Raw genomic sequence first — 19261 nt, forward strand, 5'->3', positions numbered from 1 at the left:
TACACAGACAACCAAGGGAGGAGGGGTAGACGGGGCTGCCAGTGAGGTCAGCAAATACATTCTTACAATCTGACAGCTAAAGGAATTTTATCTGAATCCATTATCAATTTTACAACATATTAGGAACTTTACAATGACCTTAACAGTAAACATTAATAGATAGACTTTTTTTTTGTATTTTACATATTAAAATAATGTGCATTTTTTTCATATGAAGACATTAGCTTCCAGAACACATTAACAGAAAACATCAGAGACGTGTGTGATTCTCCTCAAGTGCTAACAGTCAGTCTGACTTTCAATGACAAGCGCCATGTTTTCCTCAAGAGAATATTAAGGCGAGAATAACTGCTGACAAAATACATTTATCCAAATTTGTTCATCGTATCATTTCGTATTCAAAGGAAATTGATAAATTCATGTTAAAGTGATGTCAATCATGTTGCTACCTTAATTGACCGTTTTAGTGCACAGACCTTTTGAATTTGTAAAGGCGGTCTTAAATGGTATGCATGTTCATAATTGCATTTGCCCCGGCTCCCTCAGCCCAGGGCAAAAAGTAATTAAAAGCTTTGAGAATTTACTCACTGAAATCATTTTCTCATTATCAAGCCAGCCTCTGTACAAAGTGGCATATTACTGGCCATTAAACTGGTAAATTAGTCACTTTTAATTATGCTGTTGAGGACAACATGGCTTGAAGTTTATTTTTATTTATGTGCTGTTATGTAGTACATGCTATGTACATAACCACGTTGCTTAATTGAAATGTCAATGGTCCTGTGGCAGAAATGGTCTCTGCTGCACGAGCAATGCAATTTTCCTCATGGCCAACGAGCCCAATTCCCTCAAAAGTGCCTCATTTTTTCACATTGTTCTTGTAAACATTATTTGCATTGTCTTTTAAACTGAGTGCATCCATCATCAGCTGTGGATATCATTTTCTTTTTTAAATTATTTCAGATGTTAAGAAGGCCCAGCATTACGTGTCTGTTGAAAGCATCATCGTATCAGTATCAGAGTCAGTATTACGTTCACTGTCCGCTGAGTCGGGACATTCATTGGATCCGTCGCGTCAATGTTTAATATCTTATGGGTTCTCTTTTCCCGAGGTTATACTGTTGGACCTTGAGCTGCAATGGAAGCAAAGAGGAGTCAAACCAGCTGTTGAAATGTGGTCATGGAGTTCTGTAGGTCCAGTGCACGTTGGCATGCTTTGATTTTTGGACATCTCGGCATGTGTTGTGCCCATCTGCTTGAGACGGGGTCAGTATACAGCTCCTAAAGAACTATCACAGTCACACGGACACGCAGTGGGATGGGATGATGTGTAGACCGAGACTCTGGCCGAGTTTGTCCTCCATACAATTTGATTCTCAGTTAGACATTGTGTCCAGTCCCAGCGAGGCCGCGTGCTGTTTGGCCCTCAGACGCAGGTTCTCAATGCTGGTGGTCTTGCTGTTGTGGCTGGCGAGGCCGCCTGCAGCCGACGCCTGCAGCAGTGGGCTGCTCCACACCTGCTGGGCATGATGGGATAGGGACTGGTAGTAAGACTGGCAGGGCAGAGAGCCCATCGGCGCGGGGGGCATGTTTACATTCATACCCAGGTAGGGGAGTGAAGATGGGGCAGAGAGGTCAAAGGCAGGGTAGTGCACCAGGTTGTTGGTGGCAGCCATGTGCTGGCGGAACTGCTCCTGCAGACGAAAAAGGCTGAGAGGGGAGGAAGAGTAAGAGTGGCTCTGAGAAAGGTGACCAGGGTTGGCCAGGCCGCTGCTGGAGGAGGAGGGCGTCACAGACGGAGAGACCATAGGAGAGTCTGCACAGAGAGAAGAGGGGATTAAGAAAGTTGAATTATTCAGTCTGCTGATAATAACGGTCTTGCACATTCCGTGAAATACGTTTGTGAAGGATAAAAAAAAGAATTTGGCTCCTTGTCAGAGTAAAGCGCATCCTATGTTCTTACCTGGTTTAGGGCTGAGTCTTTTGCAACCTGGAGAAATGTCCTCAGGAGTCGCTGCTCTCTCACACTTCATCTCCTCTCTCTGGGATTTACTCTCGTCCTCCTTATCTGTGGCATTGTCCTCTGTCGCAGACTCACTGCCAGAGTGTTCTGCTGATGTGACATTCAGCTCGATGTCCAGCGTTACAGGGCGGACTACAGGACCCTCTGTCTCCAGAGAAGAAGAAGAGGAGGAGGAGGAGGAAGATGGAGGAGGGAGCTGGGTGTCAGGAAGGATAGTTGTGGAGGGAGCTGCGTCCTCCTTCTCGCTTCCTCCTTCCCCTGACGCCTCCTTCTGCTTCTGAAGCTGCTCCTTCTGGAGGCTGCGCTGCTTCTTACGGAACTTGGCTCTGCGGTTTTTGAACCAAACCTGAAGACAGAGGGGAGAAGAGAGCGAGTTAGAGGGAGAACATGCAGAAGAGATGTACAACAGGGGATGAAAACTGTAGTAGTGACTATAACACACACTAAATGATTTCAGTCTGCATCAAATGATTGAGTCCCAACAATAACAAGCATGTCCAAAACACTGCAATGTAATTAACTTGTAGTAAAAGTAAATTATCATAATAAATCTTACATCAGTTTTTACAATATTAATACTAGTAAGCAATGCTTGATACTTAAAATAAGACTTCATAAGTACTCCTTAAAAAATATGTTTTAATTAGTTTCCTGTATTGATAATTATGCAAAGTCCCTGTTTAAGTGTGTAAGTGTGTGTTGATTGAGGAAGCAGACATTTAAGGTAGGCCTATTAAATATATATAATTATAAATCATATTATTACTTCTTTACAAAAAAGTTGCCATCCCAAAAGGATAGGATAGTCCACGATAGTATACTGTGCGAGCACATCAGACCATTTAGAGGTGCAAGCAGAAGATACAATGCCTGTAATAAACGTAATAAAAGCACTAGTAAGCAAAATCCCCTCTAAACACAATTGACTGCTACAAACACACACACATATCAGAACATTTGTTTACAGTGTTTTCCCTTTAGTTATAGCCATACCTGCACACGGGCCTCGGGCAGGTTGGTGCACATGGCCAGCCGCTCCCTCATCACCACATCCGGGTAGTGAGTCTTCTGGAAAGTCTTCTCCAGCGCTTCCAGCTGCTGTGCGGTGAAGGCCGTGCGACTCCGACGCTGTTTGCGGTGCTGAGAGCCGTAGCGAGCCTCCAGGATGATGTCTTGAAATGCGCAGCCGTTGGAAAGGAAACACACACGGCAAGTTTATTTTACTGGGAGTGATGGGATTAGACACCTTACTTTATTTGCATGAATGTCAGCTGCTATAACACATGTTTTTAACTTTGCCTGATATCCGTTCAAGTTCAAGCTTTATTTTAATAATTTGTTGGCTGTTATTATTAATACTCATATGTCACTTATAATTAACTGCATGTAGGAATATCACAAGAAATACAAAAGTATATGTTTTCACAATAATAGTTTGAACCTAATTTGTTTGTCTGCACCCAGATAGGAGTTTGTGTGTGAGTGTGCACTCAATTACCAGCTAGTCTCTCTGCCAGTGTGAGCGCGTGCACGGACGGCCGGTAGTCGGGCGCGTGCTGTGCCTGCTGCGCGGCCTGCTGGTGCAGGTTGTACATGGCGCTGAGGGAGTTCATGGCGTGCAGAGAGTAGCCGTTCACCCCGTAGTGCTGCATGGTGAGAGGTCGCTACCTGCGGAACGGAAGAGAGGGTTGTGATCTACAGGCAGAGGAAGGATGGGAGTTCACTCAAGGACATTTTGACAGGAATGGCGCGTGGCTGCTGATGGACTCTGTGACTATTGAACATGTGACCTCAAAACCTTCGTTCTTATAAGATATTCATGGTAGATGCACTGAGAGGCTAGGACACGACACGAGCCTTTTATTAGTACATGACAGGAGGTCCTCGCGCTCAAGGGCCAACAGATTTAATGTGCGCAGTCAGACAAAAGTGTTATCCATTAACATCCAATTATCGCTGTGTTCAATCCATTAATTATACAAAAGACTTTTAATTGGGGTAATTATCACTCGTTCACATAATGAACCGTGACAGAGGCCTTATTCATGAATTTATTCACGTCGTTTATGATCCCGGAGAAGCCAAATCCCCACTGAAAACGTTGCTTTGACAGATCAAGACGTTGATGAAATGTGTTGAAAATGAAATAAGGAGATTTGTTCCGGGTCTCGGTGGCAAAAACCTGCAACCTGATAGAAAGGATTATTTTTTAATAGGCTATGATTACGGAAATGCCATTCTCAGTAAGTGCTGTTCAATTTCAGTGTACGATATTTTCACTTCTGAACATTCATTTTCCTGCTACATTAATTTGGGGTAATTTTACGTTATTTAAAATGAACATTTGCACCTAGAATTTCTTGAAGTAAAACATGATACAGTCTTTCACATTGCAGCAATTTTCCAAACTGTATTTTGTAGTTCTCCTTCACGACCGAGATTTTCATAGATGTAGCGCTTGAGGACACGATTAGATATGTATTAGTACGGAGCAGGCTGACAGGAGGGAATATCTCTGAGCCCCAAACAGTTATTATAACTATTACAGAGAGACCACAGGGAAAATATATAAATCTTTTTCCATATGACAGGTACAATATCCAGGGAATTGCTCAAGTTCTTGGACAGATAGGCCTACATCTAAATATTTTCAGGTTATCATTTTACTCATTTTGTTTTATTTAATTCGACTAATTCACAACGCTTTATTTATGTATGCTGTAAATGTCAACAGTTGAATAACAACAAATCAGCATTCGTTACTACAGGTATTTGGTAAGCAATTATTTTATATTTTAGAACCTTTTAAATTGCTCCATGCTCTGACATTATGCAGGATATTAATTATAATTTAAAACTAAATTGATGTTAATTTGACCAAGGTCATACTCTTTTACGTGACCTTATTACTGGTTGACATTTTTTGATAATGACTTGATAATTCTTGTTACAGTCAAATACATTTAAATCATTGGATTTCATTATTAATCTATAGAAAAATAATAAATGGCTTTTTAATAATAGTAATAATAACAACAACAGCATAATAACAATAATAATAATGATAATAATAAATAGCGTAATAATAATAATACTAATAACAATAAATAGCCTAATAATAATAATTAATTCAAATGGCCATATTAGGCTATTGCAAACCTATTTTATAAGACAGAAGAGACTGGGTGGTCGTTCTTGTAAAAGGCAGTTTTTTTCCTACCAACTTCTCAGCTTTTCTGTGTGTGTGTGTGTGTGTGTGTGTGTGTGTGTGTGTGTGTGTGTGTGTGTGTGTGTGTGATGCCCGCAGTGCCCATTCCCAGCCTATTAAGTGGCCGCGGCGGCTGATGAATGTGATCAGAGGGCAGTGGGGAATAGTTTAATTCGCCGGGACAGAAGGTGCTTCGCTAAACATTTACTTTACTCCCCCAAGTATTTGAGTTGAATGGGCCCCCCCTCCCCGTCTCTCTCCCCCTCCCCTTCCCCTCTCTGGCGGCCTCTTATCCCATCGCCCCGGGGCAACGTTTTGGCTGAGATGTATGGCCTCTCCGCGGGTAAAAATATGCACGTTGATCCCCATTTGGCTCCCCGTCTAATGGAAGTGCAAATAGGTTTCGACTGCGAGGCCCTCCATTTATCATCAACGCTGACACGGACGGACGTACAGTGGGACTAAGGTAGTTAGCTCTGGGTTGGAACTCCTGCGTGTGCGTGTCCGCGCGGGCAAGTGTGCGCGTGTGTTCTAGTATTAGGCCAACGATTTTGCTCAATTGCGGTTTTTTTCAGTGTGCTCTGAAAATGAAGGTGTTTAATCGGATTACGCATTAAATCACAAAACATGTTTAAGGGAAATAAAAGGCACCATGTATGTATTAACATTTCTCAAAATGTACAGATGTTCATTTGTTTACACCTGCAAGCACTGATGAAAGTTTGAGGGACTCAAACATCTGCCATTGATTTTACTTTTTGCAAAATGCAATTTTCCGAAAATAAAATATATTGATCTTGGATGCATGTTTACTCTTTCCCCCCATATTTCGTGGTGGAAGTAAACTTTTTAGCTTTAAGCCTTCCTGCATGATTACCAGCTTTACCCACCTTTTATATTTACCACTACATCTCTGGTTATAGCCTGTATCCTCCTGCCCATATCAAATTCAGCACAATAGCTCATCACTGTGAGCCTGTCAGTGCTGTTATTGTCATTCATAAGCCTCTCTCTGCTCCAGGCACTGGGCCCTCCTGGCAGCCCTGCTCAATGCTTCGATTATCAAACCGTCATTATGTAAATTGGCATGTACAGTGCAACTCTTTGATCCGACTAAATGAGGATTTTTTTTATTTACTAACAGCCCTCAGGGGCACGAGTCGACCTGACAATCTGCTCTTTGCTGTGTCACAGTGTAAACTGTCAAAGGGCAAGGGACGTGTCTTTGATTTTTTTTCTGAGCTGTTATTATCATGAAAGATATGTGTTGTGCAGTACGCAGATTGATATTTCAAGGTATTTCGATGTCGGATATTTTATTGTCTGTTTTTTTAAGCATTTTTAAGATCCTAATGTCAAATTATGATTATTTTGTCACAAGGATGCACACACGAAAATAAAACCGCAAGATCTTCATAGAGAATTTAGAAAAACTTTACATTAGGCTACTTTGTTGTGCCTCTATACATTGTTAATCACTTTAGAGTTATTCAAGTTTTTTTTAAATAGTAAACAAGAAGAGACCAATATGTGGGCAACCAAAATGAGTGGCGAAAAGATGTCCCTTTTATTTTGGGTAGCCTATTGATGTCGGGCTCGTGCATTAAAAGAAACAAGCGCTTGTTAGGCGTTAGCCTTTTATTTTATTTTTGTATTATTTGTCATATGAACGTTGTGAATTTTAACTCTCACGCCAAGTTATATTTTGAGTTGCAAAACTTGTACCAGATTTATAACAAATATAATGCCTCCACATTTGATACAGGCTACTTACATACTTGCATAACACTTTACACTTTACAAACACAATTTACCTAGGCTATTCTGATTCAGAGGAACCATTGTGCTTGAACGACTTCAGAGGCTGATACAATGCAAACCAGTTTAAGATGAACATTAAAGCATGTTTTAACACCGTTTGTAAATAACGCAACATGGGAGAAATACTTGACTGAATAAAGAGATGGAGAAAAGTGTTTACCTCTTGTAGAGATAGTTGTCGTCTCCGTCACTTCAGGCAACACAGAATCCGAGCTGCTCCTTCAGGTTTCTCTTCTGCTCTTTCAGCTGCCGTGTATTTTTTAATGCCCACTTTTTCCCGTCCTTTTGTCTGACAGTGAGATAAACAATTCAGGGCAATGTAAAAGTCATCCAGTCTGTTGAGTCACTTGAAGTCCGTCCGCTCAAGCTCCACCTGCTACTCTGGTTGTGAATTCGCCGCGTCTCGCGCAGAAGTGGGAAGCCGCCATCTGCTGGTGCGCGAGAGCCCGGTGGAGGGATTTTAAGGAGAGTCCTCGCTGGGCTCATGCTGGCTTTCTATTGGCTCTCCATGCTGTCAGTCAAGTAAATAAGATAGCTGATCGTCCAGAGGCGGACTCTGGCGCACTGACTTCTGGAGTTATTTTTCAAATATGATCAATTTAAGCACATTATGTCCGCTTAATCCCTCCGTGTCTGTCTACATGTTTTATTTTATTTATTTATTTTCATTTATTGAAATTGATAAACATTCTCCAAATATGAAGCTTTTTTAATGGCTCAATTTTGTCAAACATTTGTAGATATTGATTTGTTGTCGACATAAAGTAGGATGAATTTTATTTCTGTGTTAAATCTGCTGTTATTTAGTAAATAATTCAATAACATTGAACAAGTGAAAACATATTCCTGTCATGGCATTTCTTTGCAATACATTTTAAACATTTAAATATTTTTTCTTTAATACACTTTGTCAACCTGATTGCATGTGTTTTAAATTGATTTGATTTGTTTTACTTTTTTTGGATCTACTATCCTCAAACTGCTTGTATGCACTTGCATCATGAATCCAATTGCCTTTCCTTGGTTTTTGTGAGGAAAAGCAACCAGCCTTTAGTTTGTTTGCTCTTCGGCTTTTTCCTCCATGCCACTGGAGAAGAGAGAGACTTTCGAGAGATGGCTAATAGATGCCAGGGTGCTGCCTTTAGACTCTCTCCCGGCCTGGAAGGATTTGGGATGGGATAGGGAAGACAAGACGCCATCTCAGCCACCAAAAACCCCTGTCTTAAAATGACTGCGGGTAAGAGGATTAGGGCAATAATGCCCTTCTCTTCTTGAAGGGTTTTTAGAGAAGATTTCTTCTCCCAGAGCAAAACCGTTTAGGTAGGGAATTAAGGGCAGTGCAAAGTAGCCTTTTAATGTAAAGCTTGCATATTTTGTTGGGAGATTCTTTGGGAAAGTGCTTGGCCTATAACGCAGTTTTATCTCTGACCATGTTTCTCACTCTGAACACATTTGAGCAGTAGACAAAAGAATTCATGGAACAGAGAATATTTATTTCCATGCGTTTTGAGGCGCATTACAAAACACTGTATCCAAATGCACTGTTTATAGACAATCAGTGGTTTGTGGACATGTATGATACAGTGCGCGCGCGTGTGCGTGTGTGTAACTGTGTGTGTAAGTGTGTGTGAGAGAGAGACAGAGATAGGGGCAATGAAGGTGAAGTGAGAGGTGGGTTTGTTTTTTTGTTTTTTTTAATCTTGTCATTTTCACGTCAAAATAGTCTTGTAGTCTATTTGAAATAACAGCTAAACACCAGTCATATATTCTAGTTTTAAATTATTACATTTAGAATGTTGAAATACAACACTATATAATTAAAGTACGAGAAAGAAATGAACATGAGAATAACTCTTGCGGTACACTCTTGATAAATTGTAAGCACCATCAACTACAACCAATAACAAACAAATAACACTGTTATAATACAGCCTTCTGGTCATTTGAGACAGATTAAATATTCGACATGTTTATTTGCTTAAACGTTGAATTAATTACAAACATATTAATAAATCAGTGCATTTATTAACTGTGGGGTACGTTTTTGTATTGTAGGTTATTTGGGCCATACAAATTATTATGATTATTATTATTATTATTATTAATAATAATAATAATAATAATAATAATAATAATAATAATAATAATAATAATAATAATAATAATAATAATACTGGTGTAATTGATGTGGTCGAAATGTCATCTCCCTGGTGCGTCTTTCCTTCTAAATCTGTTTCTTTTCAAGCACCCAAAACTTTTTCCATGTGTGCTTCAAAGTCTTTCCCCCCTCGTCTGGAAAAACTCGTGTGCCTCTGTGGTTTCTGTCGCCTTGGTAGGCTCCTATCACTCGGTTTCTCTCCGAGGTCTGAGAAAGAAAGAGGATTAACTTGTGAACCAATGGAAATAAGAACTTAAACGGGAGGTAAATCTGGCCACTGTCTCTTTGTGAGGACCGTCTCTAAAGCAATTAAAGCGAGAAAGAGTTTCTTCTCAGCGCCTCTCCACCTAAAGCTCCTTAGAGCGACTAGAGCTGTCCAGCGCATCTGAAGGGCTTAAACGCCAAAAAACAGCTCCCCTTACCCCTGTACCCAGCCATGCACTGCTGAATACAAGGTGGGTAAACAATGACCTCCAGTTGACGAACAAACCAGAATAAAAAAATAAAGGAACTTGGGATATAAGGATTCTTTCCCCTCAACAGTCCCATAACCTCATGTAGATTTTAACATCTAGAGTAAAACGTCTGGTCCAGGATTTCTGTTGTTACTTTATTGATTTCAACCCTTTTTGAATTTTTTTTCCTCCTATTCACATAATTCATACATATATCTAAATATCTCCTCTTGTCTCAGCCTGTATTTGATAGAGGTATTTGAACAAAACCATCTTTAATGCCGGTGAATTCTGCTCTCTAATAGCTAATTAATACTCTTAATGATGTTTCTGCAACTTCATGAATACATTAGGTCTGAAATCCAGCAAGCCTCAGCCTCCCCGGCACCATTCAAGGGTATTTCAGCATCTGTTCATCCCAGTGCAATTAATCATTTTGATGTGTAGTTTAAAATCGACTTCTTGCAGGAGACCTTATTTTGACAAGAATAACAAAACAATTTGCCAGGAGGCAGCTCTTAGACACGTTATTAGCAGCTCTTTCAAAGTAAGACCCACTTTCCTATTTATTAAAAAAAATGTGTTAGATGAATGAATTTAAAAAGACAGTGACAGTTTTGCAGTTTATTGTCAGCACCACGCCTCTGAATCCTCCTGAAATCCCTTTTATTGGTGACAAGATCTCAGGATCTCCTCAGCAAATCCCTCCTCTAAAAGTTTTCAACCTGTCAGTTTCCTCTAAAAGCTGAATAATTCCCCCTCTTTTTTTTCTTTCCATCCATCCATCCCCTTCTCTCTTTCTTCTTGCCCTCTTTTCTCCCTTGTCTCAGTCCTTCTGTCTCATTTCTTTTCCTTGCCTTCTCTCCTCTCTCTCTGTCGCTCTCTCTGGCCCGGATCCCTCTGCACAAGGGGCCCCATTGTATAGTCCTAATCCAGAGGCAACACAGCTTTAGGGACATGCAGGGATAAAAGGCCCATTAAGCCCACAACTTTATGGGGGCAAATCTCTCCCTAATCCTTCGCTTTATCTAAACAAAAGCCCCTCTGCCTTAATCCACCTATGTGTTGAAAAAGAAGAGAGGAAAAACTGGAGAGAGTGTCAGAGAATGAGAGAGAAAAGGAGAGAGAGAACAAGGGAGAGAAAATCTCACACACTGTAGGATTGAACTAGGAGAGATCATACAGGGAGGGTCTAAAGTTTCCTGGAAGATCTAAGTAATAGTGACAAGCTTTCACCTGCATGGAGGAACTTTCACATGTGTTAACTATAACTGCTGCACGAGTGGAGTGAACCGTGATCCCCTTAAAGACGCAATTCATATTTTGACCACATCATTCTACATTCTGGAGAGTGATAGCAGTTTCCAATTTTGTGGTTTGATTTTCAGTGGTGGGGCCACCTTTCTGTATATAGATGACATATTGTGTCATTAATTACAGTTTTCCTCATTATGAAAATCAACTGAAAGCGCTCATATCTGTACAACTGAGCTCAGAAACTGTTCATACTCATACGTGTATTTACAGGTGTGCTGAAACGTCCAGACTGACCTCTGCTCTGTGTGAGCACAGTGTATTTTTGAGATGTTACTTCATCTTTCTCAAAGACGAGTTTTCTGTCCACATTCTACACTTAATGTGTATCAGCTACTGAAAGCACACAGAGATACAATTTGAATAACATTTCAGCAACTGCAGCTCCCACGAGGCTTAACCTGTTTCTCCTGGGACTGATGGGAATTGTTGTTTTTGAATGCAAATGATGAGGCGTTCAAATCTTACCAGTGCAATAGTAGATAACCATTTATTTTACATTAGGAGCAGAAAGGTCCAGTACCAAAGTGCTTAGATAAGTTACATTTGTGTGTGTCAGTCAAAGAATTGTCCAAATCTGTATATTCCAAATACTGTTTGACTCAGGCGTGGCCTTTCCTCTTCTACCCTCTGTTAATATCGACACAAGGTGTGGCCTCCTTTGTGCAGATTCCAATTAAAGAAATGGGTTCATGAGGCCAAATCTTAACAGCGATGACAAAGCTAAAGCTCCTCTGTGGAGCCAGAATCCCTTCACTTCCTCTAAAAACATCTGTCTTTACCAGAGAAAATCCCACTGTATCTGCTCCACCATACGGACAATCAGACCCTAATCTGGAGCTGGGTTTAGCAGACTGAGCGCTCAAGTCTGATGGTTTAAATCAGAGCGCTGAGGGATAGGTGGTGAGACCCACTGATACCTGCTGCATTAGGAGTAAATACTTACACTTACATTTTAACTGACTGATCAATGTGTTGAATATGGCATCATCCGGAGAGTTTTAGTTTCTACGAGGTCTTTCCATCTGTAAAAGCCTTTTTTTGTCCCTTTTTAAAATGTAATTTATCTGAGATCCTTTCAGAATAAAGTGCACCACCTATCTTTAAAATAAATCAAAATCAAAAGCAACACACTTCTTTTAGTTTTACTTTCAGCACGGCACTCATCATGTTGCCTTCATTAACACTCTCAATTACCGTCTCCTCTCCGGCTCCGCTCCTCCCTAATAGAGCTAACACAAAGTTAATGAAGCGAATAGTTGGGACAATTTAGTCATTAGAGACAATTAAGACAATCCAATGCAATCCAACTCAGACCAGGAGACGAGCAGAGTAGTCGGGGAGAAATCCAACATCCAGCCACCCAAACCAAGCACAAATTCCTCTGCAGAGTCAACCAGTGTAGAGGGAGCTTTCAACTGGATTGAAGGAATTTTCCCTCTGGTGGTATCACTCGTAATACTTGAACCATTATAAGGCTGATCAGCAGCTGGCTGAAGGCATCTCGTTTCCTCTGCGTAGGGATTACACCTGGCCTCAGGAGGGGGAAAATATTTCCCAAAGAGGCAGGCAGACACAAGGCAGCCTGGATGCATTCCACCACAATAAAGTATAAATCCTCCTCTTCACAGCGTATTACAGGAATGAACATAAGGGATTGTGTCATTGTTGCCCTATAATCTGGCTTTAAACTCCTTGTTTTACAAATGGTCCTCTTTAAAAAGCTCCTTTCTTTTTGTGTGGGTCTTTTTTTCCCCACTCTCTTCATCCTGTATTAACCTGCTGTTTCCTCATCAGCAGCATTTTATTTTTTTGTTCCTATGCATTTCAGATTTGGAGGTGTAACTATTTATATTTGTAGAATTCCCAGGTAATTTTTGGAAACGTTGTTTAATTACACACAAGGAAAGTGGATCTACTCTCCTTCTAAAGGTCTTGTGCAAAGTGCATCATATTTCCTATTAGCCTAATTTGCTGTGTCACCAAAATAGATAATTGACACTGAAAGATACAGTACATACCAGGATATTATATTATCATTCAGAATGCCTTTCCATGTGTCCTTGTCCTCACAAACTAAGGGTAATATGCTATCCTGCTTTGGAAGTGGAGATGGAGGCACTTTTTTCTGTTCGCTGAACAGGCAGCCTGCATGAAATAACTCCTGATAGAAATGCTCAGGCTGTCATCTTCTCTTGTGTCTCCACCTCTTCTGTCTTAACTGAGCCTGAATATACATCGTATGTTATTTGAGAGCAAATCAATTCAAACAGTTTTCCCCATTAATGTAATGTAAGTATGTTAGCAGTGTTATTGTGAGCGTGTTAGCATGCGGGCTTTAGCGTTTAATTCAAACCATTGCTGTGCCTAACGGAGCTGCTAGCATGCTGTCGACTGTTGTTGTATAGTCAACAGTTGACTCAGACGGGTCACAGAAGAGATGACGATAAGAAAGACAAGTAGCCAGAATCTAACTGTGAACTTTGGAGTTATGTGATATGTGTTTTAGACGACTAGGCTACAAAGATTGCCACATGCGTCTTCTTTTAGTCAGCCAGCTATAATTATCCTCCATGAAACAGGTCTTTCTGCTCGCTTTGGCTATTAGTCAGTGATCAAGTTACTTTGACAGGCATCTAAACAAAAGAAGCTCTTTATCAGTTTCTCATTAAGATGTGTTAGCTGTGGTGATTGAGACTTCTGATAGATCACAGAAACAAGCAACTGTGACCGACAGAAACGATTTATAGAACATCAATATTTTGGTCTGCTCTAAAGTCAAGCCTCTTTCCTCAAAAAGAAATAGAGGATTAAAGTTTGATGACTTTGCTCTTAAAGACTGAACAGAATTATGTTACAAACATATTTTTGGTCGCCAAGTTAGCAGTTTCTTAGAGAAGTAATTAACAGTTGCATCAATGTTGAAACACTCGTGGGCATGATTGGTTCTTCTCTCTTACTCACACTCACGCACAAACACACTGACAGATTGGGGGTGACGCCAGGCAGCAGGTCTGGTTCCAGCCCGCTGTCCTCTGGTCGTCTCCTCACTCGATTTCTCTCTTTTGTTTTCTTCGTCCTGCTCCTTGTTTGAGTCTCAGAGGCCCTCATCCTCCTCCTCCTCCTCCTCCTTCTCTTCCTCCTCCTCCTCTGCTCTCTCCATCGCCTCTGAAAGGAACCTTGCTGGGCCCAACTGTCTGTGTAACGAGCTGGGCAGGACGGTCACAGTGGGGTATGCGATTGTGTGTGTCAGTGTGTTTACATTTGTGTATCTGTTTGCAGTGAGCACTTAGTGTTTTTTTTAGGGAGTCTCTCCATGAACGTACTTTAGGCCGTATTTGCTCCCACCTCACACACACAAACACTCACATGTTGTCACCTCTCAGTGATCCTCCAGCACTCTTCCACAGCAGGGAGCAGAGGGAGGAGGTGGAGCAAGAGACTAATGGATATGTTTGTTTACCTATTTGTCCTTGACATGATCAATTGATCAGCAGGCTAATTCACTGCCACCATGGGCTCATTACATTTCCATTTAAATTGCAAATGGATTTCTTCGAAGCTTCATCTTCCTTTCCCCTTTTCGACTGTGCGGGTGTGTGTGGCGTGGATGTACAGTAGAGGTGTTTGTCTGTGGACACCTCTCGAGCTGCACAACATAAAGACCTCGCCCACATACATTTATTTGTGAGCATGAGGAAAAAGGGAAAACCCACCTCATGTCACCTCTGTCTATGTCTTCCTTATTTTCCATTTTATATGGAGTACATCAGGGATAATTACCTTTATCATGAAGTGTCAGTCATTAAATGGTTGTCATCAAGTCTCACACACGCACACACACACACACACACACACACACACACACACACACACACACACACACACACACACACACACACACACACACACACACATGCTCTTGGGAGAAGTGTGAGCTAATTCCTGGGCCTGTGATTATGTGTTGCTGGGAAGATTACAGTGAATGATTACTGATGTGGAATTTAAACAGTGGGGAATGAACAGCTAAATTGAGCAGCAGCAGGAGATCGACATTATCGCAGATGAGCTTTTGGTAAAGCCTTTTTTGGGCTGCGGAGCTGCGTTTTTAATACACTTAAACAGCAGGTCTGGACATTTGAGCACTGTGGGAAGAAAAGTTACATTTCTACTCATTTTAACTGGTAAATGATTTGTTTTCTTTTCATAATTTAAATGAATAGATAGACATTTTGGGAATGTGCGCCTTTTCTCTTTTAGTCTCTATAGTCTGAGTTAGATTAGAAGATTAATACTACTTATATCTGTGAGAGTAATATCAATCTTTCATCCACACACGAGGAAAGTGCTCTCGGTAGAGTGCAGATCTCTGCCAGGAGGGTCTCCCTCTCCCCTCCCAAACAAAAAAGGGTTGAATCTCACTGAATTGTCCATCCAGGCTCCCTTACAGTCAATGTGGCGGCAAAGACTAACTTCAATGGATCATAACATATCAAGTCCGGAATTAATCTGCAGATAATGAGACCAAACCTTTCTATGGATGCCAAAATATGGTAGGAGTATGACAGACAGATACACACACACAATCCCGCTAAACGCCTGGCGGGGATAATAAGCGTATTTTCCAAAATGTAGAAATATTCCTTTATGTGTGGGAAGATAAACCAAGCACATTACAAATCGTTAATTTCTATTATTCTCAAACGTCTTTTTGTACTGAGCTCTGGTATTATTAAAATTGAGAATCGACGGATAAACATATGGACTGACGGACGGACAGATACATGAATGGCAGGGTCTTTACTACGACACCTCGTGGGATTCATTTGTTTCATTGGCTTGTTTGCCATAATGGGCTTTATATGATGACTCCTCACCCCTGTCAGATTCCACCATGATCCAAACAAACACACACATTCATCACCATCTAACACACACACACACACACACACACACACACACACACACACACACACACACACACACACACACACACAGCTCAAATCAATGGTCATAAATTTGATCCCTGACAAGCCTGACACTTGCACCCACGAGGCCTTTGGTCACTCTGTTTCTCTTGACCACTCCTTATGCAACACACACACACACACACACACACACACACACACACACACACACACACACACACACACACACACACACACTCACACACACACACACACACACACACACACACACACACACACACACACACACACACACTTTTTTCCCCTCTCTCACTTCCCCTGACACACTTGTCAAAGACCTCGTTGACCCCTGACCCCGCCCCACTTGGCACCGTTATTGATTTTTCCTCCGACCCTCTCAATCTGGGATGAAGAAGGGTGAGAGCGGGGAATTAGTCGCCATAGTCAGGTATAACGGTGGGGACGCTGAGGATGAAGGGGAGCGATCAATGCGCACTGATGGCTGAGCTTGCAGCAGCAGAAACAACAGTCAACCATGGAGAAAATCAAAAGGGCTTGGGGCGAGATGTGGGAGCAACACTGATGGAGGAGACGGGGGAGGCTGGAGGGAGGTGTTGTTTTTATTGATATTTTTTACTAGACATAAAAAAGTAGTGCTAAAGATGGAAGATAAAAGAGAAATAGTTACATACTGTAATAATTACAAAACGACAGCATTTGTCAAATAAAGAACTCCTGAGTAAGTCTGTTGAGAACTAAAAGCCTTGAAGTTGACAAAGATGCAGATATTCATATCAAGTGGGAATTTTTTCCACATTACAACTTTCAGTTTTTTAGGTGATGGATGGTTTTCCTTACTTCTCCCAATCTCCTTCCTTGCTTTTAAGTTTGTTTATCCCCCTCTATTCCTCTTTTGCAAAATCTTTTATGGCGCTTTCACAAGCCAACATTTAGTCAGTTTTAATTGAACTGTGGTGCGGCTCAACTCCCAGTGCGGTTAATTTGGGCAGTTTTCGGATGCAGTAATCGTACTCTGGCACGGATCAAAACCACCAGTCTGCGAGAGGTGGTCTCGGATCGTTCCCAACCGAACCCTAGATTGCAGTAAGATCATAATCTGACTCCATCGCAGGAAGTGAACCAAGAGATGGACACAGGTAAACGACCAACATGAGTGGTAGAGGACTAACTTGGACTTCTGCAGGAATCCGATGGTTTGCTTGACGTCAGGGCATCTGTTTGGTAGGAACATTAAAGCAGGATTACTGTCAGTTTAGATGTTAGAATGTTGTCGATTTCCTTGTTTATATTTAAACAATATATATATACAATATATTTTAATTTTAGACTTCCGCTCATTCAGTCTGTATACAACAAGGCATAGCTCTGCTTCCTCACTACTGCAACGCATACTTTACTTTAAATCCCTCCTGTTTTAAGATTCAGGTGCTTGTTTCCTGTGTACCAATAAATATACCCAAATCATGTCCACCAGATGTGCATTTCAAGCTCTGCCTGGATGTTTGTGAGCTCAGGGACAGTCTGTGTGAAGCATGCTTGGATTTGTTCCAGAACATCACATGAGCAGAGCCACACCAGCAAACTAAAAGCATATTATTGCAGTAAATGGTTAAAACCTTGACATGAGTGTGCAGACTAAACTTTGCTTTACTCACATAGATATGCAGAGACTCATCACACGCACTAAAGTGAAAGACCTGTTTCTCTCGGCATCTTCGCTGAGATTTCTTCATTTTCACAAAAACAGTTTTCCCACTACATTCTTTATTTTTACCCCTTCAAGCTAATCTCATATTTTAAATTTGCAGCAGCACAACTCGAGCAGACTAACTCTAAAGAAATCTGTGATTGAAACTGGGTTTAAAGGAGGTGTCAAAGTTTTGACTTTTGAACCACACGTTGACCTCAAGCTGCTTCTGCATAAATACCATCCAATGTGTCTCGATCCTTTGAGCATCATACGCTTTACTTTCCAAACTAAAATGTACTGCCAATTCACAGTAAACAATCACTTCACTACTCCATGTACAAATGTCCATGTGTGTCTGCCTTTCTTCTGTTTGTCACTGAGAGTGTTCACATTTGAAGATGGCAGTATCTTTAGAAGATAAAGTCAGATTCCCGGCAAGATGACAAGTTACCTCCCCTTGTCTTTGCTTGTTTTTGCAAGTCACACACAGATACATCACATCGATGTTTGTTTGATATGTGTGCACTCTCTCTTAGTGGTAAGCAAAAGCTTTTTAAGCAACCGTGGGTCCTTTTTTTTTCTTAACGCGGCTTGCAATAATCCATTCTCGCTCCTCCACTCCACCACCACCTCCTTATGGATCAGGTTAGAGATTTCACAGCAGTGTTCGGAGGTGACACACTTAGACATAATCTTTTTTTTTTTTTTCTTATTTAATTTCCCAGCATCCTCTCAGCTGATTCTCCCCCTGTCACTTTAGACGCAGCTGAGAGACTGATTTGGCTTCCATAATCTCTTCTTGCATTCCCCCCTCCTCCACTTGAAGAAACCTCGAAATATCATAAGGAGATTATTTCATTCGTAATTGATTGAGTGGCTCCTCACCACAGACCAAGATACTTCAAAGTGTCTGAATTAAGACTTGGGGTGGGGTGACTGAGGCAGGGAGGGGTGCAAGGAGGCAACGGGGCTCCATGAGGCTACTGCCGGGGTCGAGCAGCTGAGCCTCTTTGGGCGGCAAATAAGAGTTGAGTCTGATCCTGTGATGGCAGCTAATTGGCTAAAGCAAAGACGTATCGGTCAGGGGAACATTTAGATGAGGCTCCTCAGCTCCTACACACCAGTTTGGAGGCTGCAACTTGGTCCACTAAGGCAGATACTTATGAGGAAGAAGTTTGTAAACTTCAGAAACCTTTAGCCTTAATTCAGAATAGTTTTGATGCAGTTTTCAGTCTTTTAGCACACATTTCCTAACGATTTGGCAGTGGAATAGATAGACATTTTGGGAAATATGCTTGCTCACTTTTTTGCCAAGAGTAAGATGAGGAAATGAATACAACTCTCATATCTGTCTGTTTGATATGATGCTGGAGCCAGGAGACGTTAGCTTAGCTTTAGACATTAAGAGTGTCAATCTGTCCAAGCAAAACAGTGAATAAGCATATTTCCCAAAATGTCAAACAATTCCTTTAAAAGGCAGATAAGATCCAGAATGTGTGTCTGTTATTGACCACAGGAATGCTAGATCCTGCAGATTTCTAGCATCCTGAGCGATCAGCATTTAAACTGCTCATACCGTCCTGCAGCCTTCAGGCTGTGGAGAGGTTGTCGACCCCCCGTTGTCTGTACAGTCAATCCAAGTA

General features: G+C 41.3%; 1 protein-coding gene across 1 annotated transcript; it reads right to left on the reverse strand.

Annotated features, from left to right (window-relative positions):
- Positions 1–1253: 1253 nt before the first annotated feature.
- Positions 1254–7321, reverse strand: dmbx1a (diencephalon/mesencephalon homeobox 1a). The gene is made up of 5 exons (XM_029453975.1): positions 7213–7321; positions 3522–3691; positions 3017–3195; positions 1964–2369; positions 1254–1816 (listed from the first exon to the last, which is right to left on the reverse strand). The coding sequence occupies exons 2-5, from the start codon at positions 3673–3675 to the stop codon at positions 1377–1379; spliced, it is 1179 nt and encodes a 392-aa protein (XP_029309835.1). The 5' UTR covers positions 3676–3691; positions 7213–7321; the 3' UTR covers positions 1254–1376.
- Positions 7322–19261: the final 11940 nt, after the last annotated feature.

Source organism: Cottoperca gobio, chromosome 17, assembly GCF_900634415.1.
Source record: "Cottoperca gobio chromosome 17, fCotGob3.1, whole genome shotgun sequence".
Classification (NCBI taxonomy): Eukaryota; Metazoa; Chordata; class Actinopteri; order Perciformes; family Bovichtidae; genus Cottoperca; species Cottoperca gobio.

What these genes read in the sequence shown, in the direction of transcription:
- dmbx1a (XM_029453975.1), bottom strand. Translation starts at nt 3,675, where the DNA reads ATGCAGCACTACGGGGTGAACGGCTACTCTCTGCACGCCATGAACTCC. An exon ending in ACTGGCAGAGAGACTAGCTG is followed by an intron (nt 3,196 to 3,521) that starts GTAATTGAGTGC and finishes GCGCATTTCAAG; the next exon opens with ACATCATCCTGGAGGCTCGC. An exon ending in AAGACTCAGCCCTAAACCAG is followed by an intron (nt 1,817 to 1,963) that starts GTAAGAACATAG and finishes CTCTCTGTGCAG; the next exon opens with ACTCTCCTATGGTCTCTCCG.